This window comes from Micropterus dolomieu, linkage group LG22, assembly GCF_021292245.1.
Source record: "Micropterus dolomieu isolate WLL.071019.BEF.003 ecotype Adirondacks linkage group LG22, ASM2129224v1, whole genome shotgun sequence".
NCBI lineage: Eukaryota > Metazoa > Chordata > Actinopteri > Centrarchiformes > Centrarchidae > Micropterus > Micropterus dolomieu.
The window spans coordinates 33,848,861-33,852,012 of NC_060171.1; the positions used below are offsets into that span (position 1 = coordinate 33,848,861).

The window sequence follows — 3,152 nt, forward strand, 5'->3', positions numbered from 1 at the left end:
GTGGAGGTGGCGTGTGGTGCTTAAGAAACCTTTCATCAAGCTACCACTAGCCTGTGGTGTCTGCTCCTCCCGTGGCCAGTTGATGTTGAGCTTAGCCACGGCTGTAGTCACCACCTCCAGCAGGACGTCATATTCGGGCGCGGCCAGATGACGCCGCCCCGACACCCGGAAGTCATCGTCCACTACGCTGAGCACGCCCGCCTCCTCGGAGTCGGATTGCTGCAGCGTCTCCGGATCCAAACCGCGAGCGGGAGAAGCCGAGAACGGGCTCCCGAACGAGGAAAGGAAGCGTCGGAGCCAGCGGATGAAGGTCGGGAAAAAGCCTCAGCCGTCCCGAAATCCTCCGACAGATCACACTGTGAACCCCATGAGTGAAGCCGCCGGGCCGCCTCAGCGGCCGCAGGGCCCGCACCACGGGGAAAACACATCCGGCCATCCTCGGAAAAGAGAGCCATGCTGTACCTCAGTACCCTCATGGAAAGGGCTTCGCAACGGGCGCAGGCAGCCCCCTCGAGAGCTGCCCGGGCGTGCTCCATCCCAAAACATGAGACACACATCTCATGAGAATCTCCATCCGTGATGTACCGAGGGCAAGAAAAAACACACCTTCTGTACATCTGGTTGCCGGACATGCTGGTAGACTTCTTCTTCAGGTAAGACATACTGCTCGTAGGACTGGAGCTTTCTTCAAACAACATACAGAGCGCCTGCTGAATAGAAAAAAGCTAATGAAGAGTGTGTACAGGTGTGCTTTATACTCCTCCGGTTATTCCGTCACACCTTACCGTTCTAGCAACAAGCCAATAGGATTGGAGTGATTTCATTCACGTTCAGACCTGCTTCGCCTAGAGGCGTTCCCATAGTGTCGTAACCGACGCAGTTCGAGTTCCCTCGAAGGGGAACCATGCGTTCAAAGTCACTTAAATGTGCTTTCTTCCCCACTCTGATGCTCAGTTTGAACTTCAGCAAGTTTTCATTAACCACATCTACATGCCTATTGTTGAGTTGCTGCTGGGCTGAGATTGGCTGATTAGCTATTTGTGTACAGGTGTACCTAATAAAGTGGCCAGTGAGTGAGTAGTAGTTATCTCCACCATGCAAAAACCTGGATGAGATCATTTGTTGGGTGTGTGTATATCTCTCCGCAGCTGATCTGCATACTACTGGACCCATCAGCCTAATATTTTCTGTGCACATTCATGACTGAATCCTCCAGACCTCTCGTGGTTGTGGTGATTTACAATGTTAGAAAAATCTATGTTTCTGAATGAGCCTATCGTAAAGCTTAGACTTTAGTCATCCATCCATACGTACATTGGGCGAAAGGCGGGGTACACCCTGGACGGGTCGCCAGTCCATCGCAGGGCAACTTTAGTCATTTTAGCTCTAATTTTACAATTTATGTTATGACATATGTCACCTGTGTGCACAGCTACAGGGCTTGAATGTGTTAGTTAATAAGGGCTTGAAATGGTGCAAAAGGAAAAATGGGACACACCATCACGACATCACACATTGCTTGGAAACACACTGGCAATAAAAAAACACAAAAGAAAGACAGTCGCTGCTGTAGGACTTTTTATTTTGTCCATTTGTGACAAAATGACCAAGGTGCTTATGAGACCAAATGCCAGATCTTGGCTTGCAGAGTGGACAACAGGTAAACTTATTGTTTCTTATTTGTATTGCCTAACAAATAATTTACAAACTATAAGAGTAGTTATAAGCTACAATAGGCCTACTGTCAAGTGGCATATACCAGAAATGTGTTGCAGTATCTTGAGAAATGTATTTTGATGAATAACTGGTGAACAATTAGAAATTGTGCAAATAATAAGAAATAAGTACATAATTTATTTGTTCAATAAATCTTGAAATGTCCCTCAAGCAGCATTTGAGCTTGGCTACAATACTTAACTAGTTAATCTGATGTTTCTTTATTCATTTAGGCACATTATACATTGCAGTGTAGGCTCTACTCGAGGTTTCTACCTGTTTAAAGGGTTTTTCCTTGCCACTATGACCAAGTTGTTGCTCATCGTGGGAGTTGAGTCTCTGTAAATATTATTACGAAGAGTACAGTCTAGACCTGCTGTATATGAAAAGTGCAATGAGATAACTTCTGTTATGAACTGGCGCTATAGATTTGAATTGAATATTGATGCCCCAGTCCTGAGGACATATATGGATCAAGAACTGAAGGCTGACTTCAGAATGTCAGTGGTTTGGCTTTTGTTGTGCGCAAATCAACCATGTTTAGGGTGGCGGACAGAAATGCCAGGGAGATCTCGAAGGAAAAGGGCAAGGTAATTGTTTCCCCTCATCCAAACAGCATTGAGGAAGTTGGCAGAGGATTTGGAAGACTGTCACATCAAGCATTTGATAAGGCTGTGGGGGCCACAGATGGCTGTCACATCAGGATCAAGCCACCCAAACACAAGCAGGCAGATTATTTTGATCACAAGCTAATTCATTCTATTCAACTCCAAGCCATCTGCAACTCCTCTGGGAAATTTATGAATCACTTTTTACTAATCAAACTCACATGTGCGTTATAGGAAACCCACTGTATATTTAAAAAATCATCATAGATTAGTTTATATTGACACAAGTCTACCTTCTTTTAAAAACCACAGCATTGTTATTTTCCTCTTATTCTAAACAAGTGGGAATTCAAATGCACTATTTTCTATTTCTCTCTCTCCAGCTGCTGTGCAATTAGAGGCCCGTGATTTCCACAGTCACAGCAGCATCCTCTGCACCAGCCCCAGCCTTAGGACCATGGTTAGAGAGGCAAGGTATGCTGAACTCTCTATTTTCTCTGCATGTATTTTGGACAAAGTGTTTGTCAAGCTGTAACAATGATGAAAGGAAGTATAATCTCAAAACTCAAAAGAAATGACAATGACCTCAGTCAGTTCCTTTAAAATAAACTATTCATTGCATCACCTTCATATTATCCTATGGTAAAAATCACCATATTAATCAGAACATTATGATATACCTTGAAGAATAGAATAGAACGTCAATAATGATTTGTGCCATTATTTATCTTGTGTTCTGCCTTCAATTCCATTCAGTGAATAAGCTCATTTGTAGTATTTTCAGTTCAATGAGAGAGAGAGAGAGAGAGAGAGAGAGAGAGAGAGAGA

General features: G+C 44.1%; 1 protein-coding gene across 1 annotated transcript in view; it reads left to right on the forward strand.

The window, feature by feature from the left end:
* The window catches only part of LOC123962517 (cytosolic carboxypeptidase 4), a 206,071-nt gene that overhangs the window by 104,612 nt on the left and 98,307 nt on the right, over positions 1-3,152 (forward strand). The window contains exon 13 of the mRNA XM_046038694.1: positions 2,708-2,798. Within this exon, the coding sequence (XP_045894650.1) occupies positions 2,708-2,798 (91 nt within the window). The remainder of the gene's footprint in view (positions 1-2,707; positions 2,799-3,152) is intronic.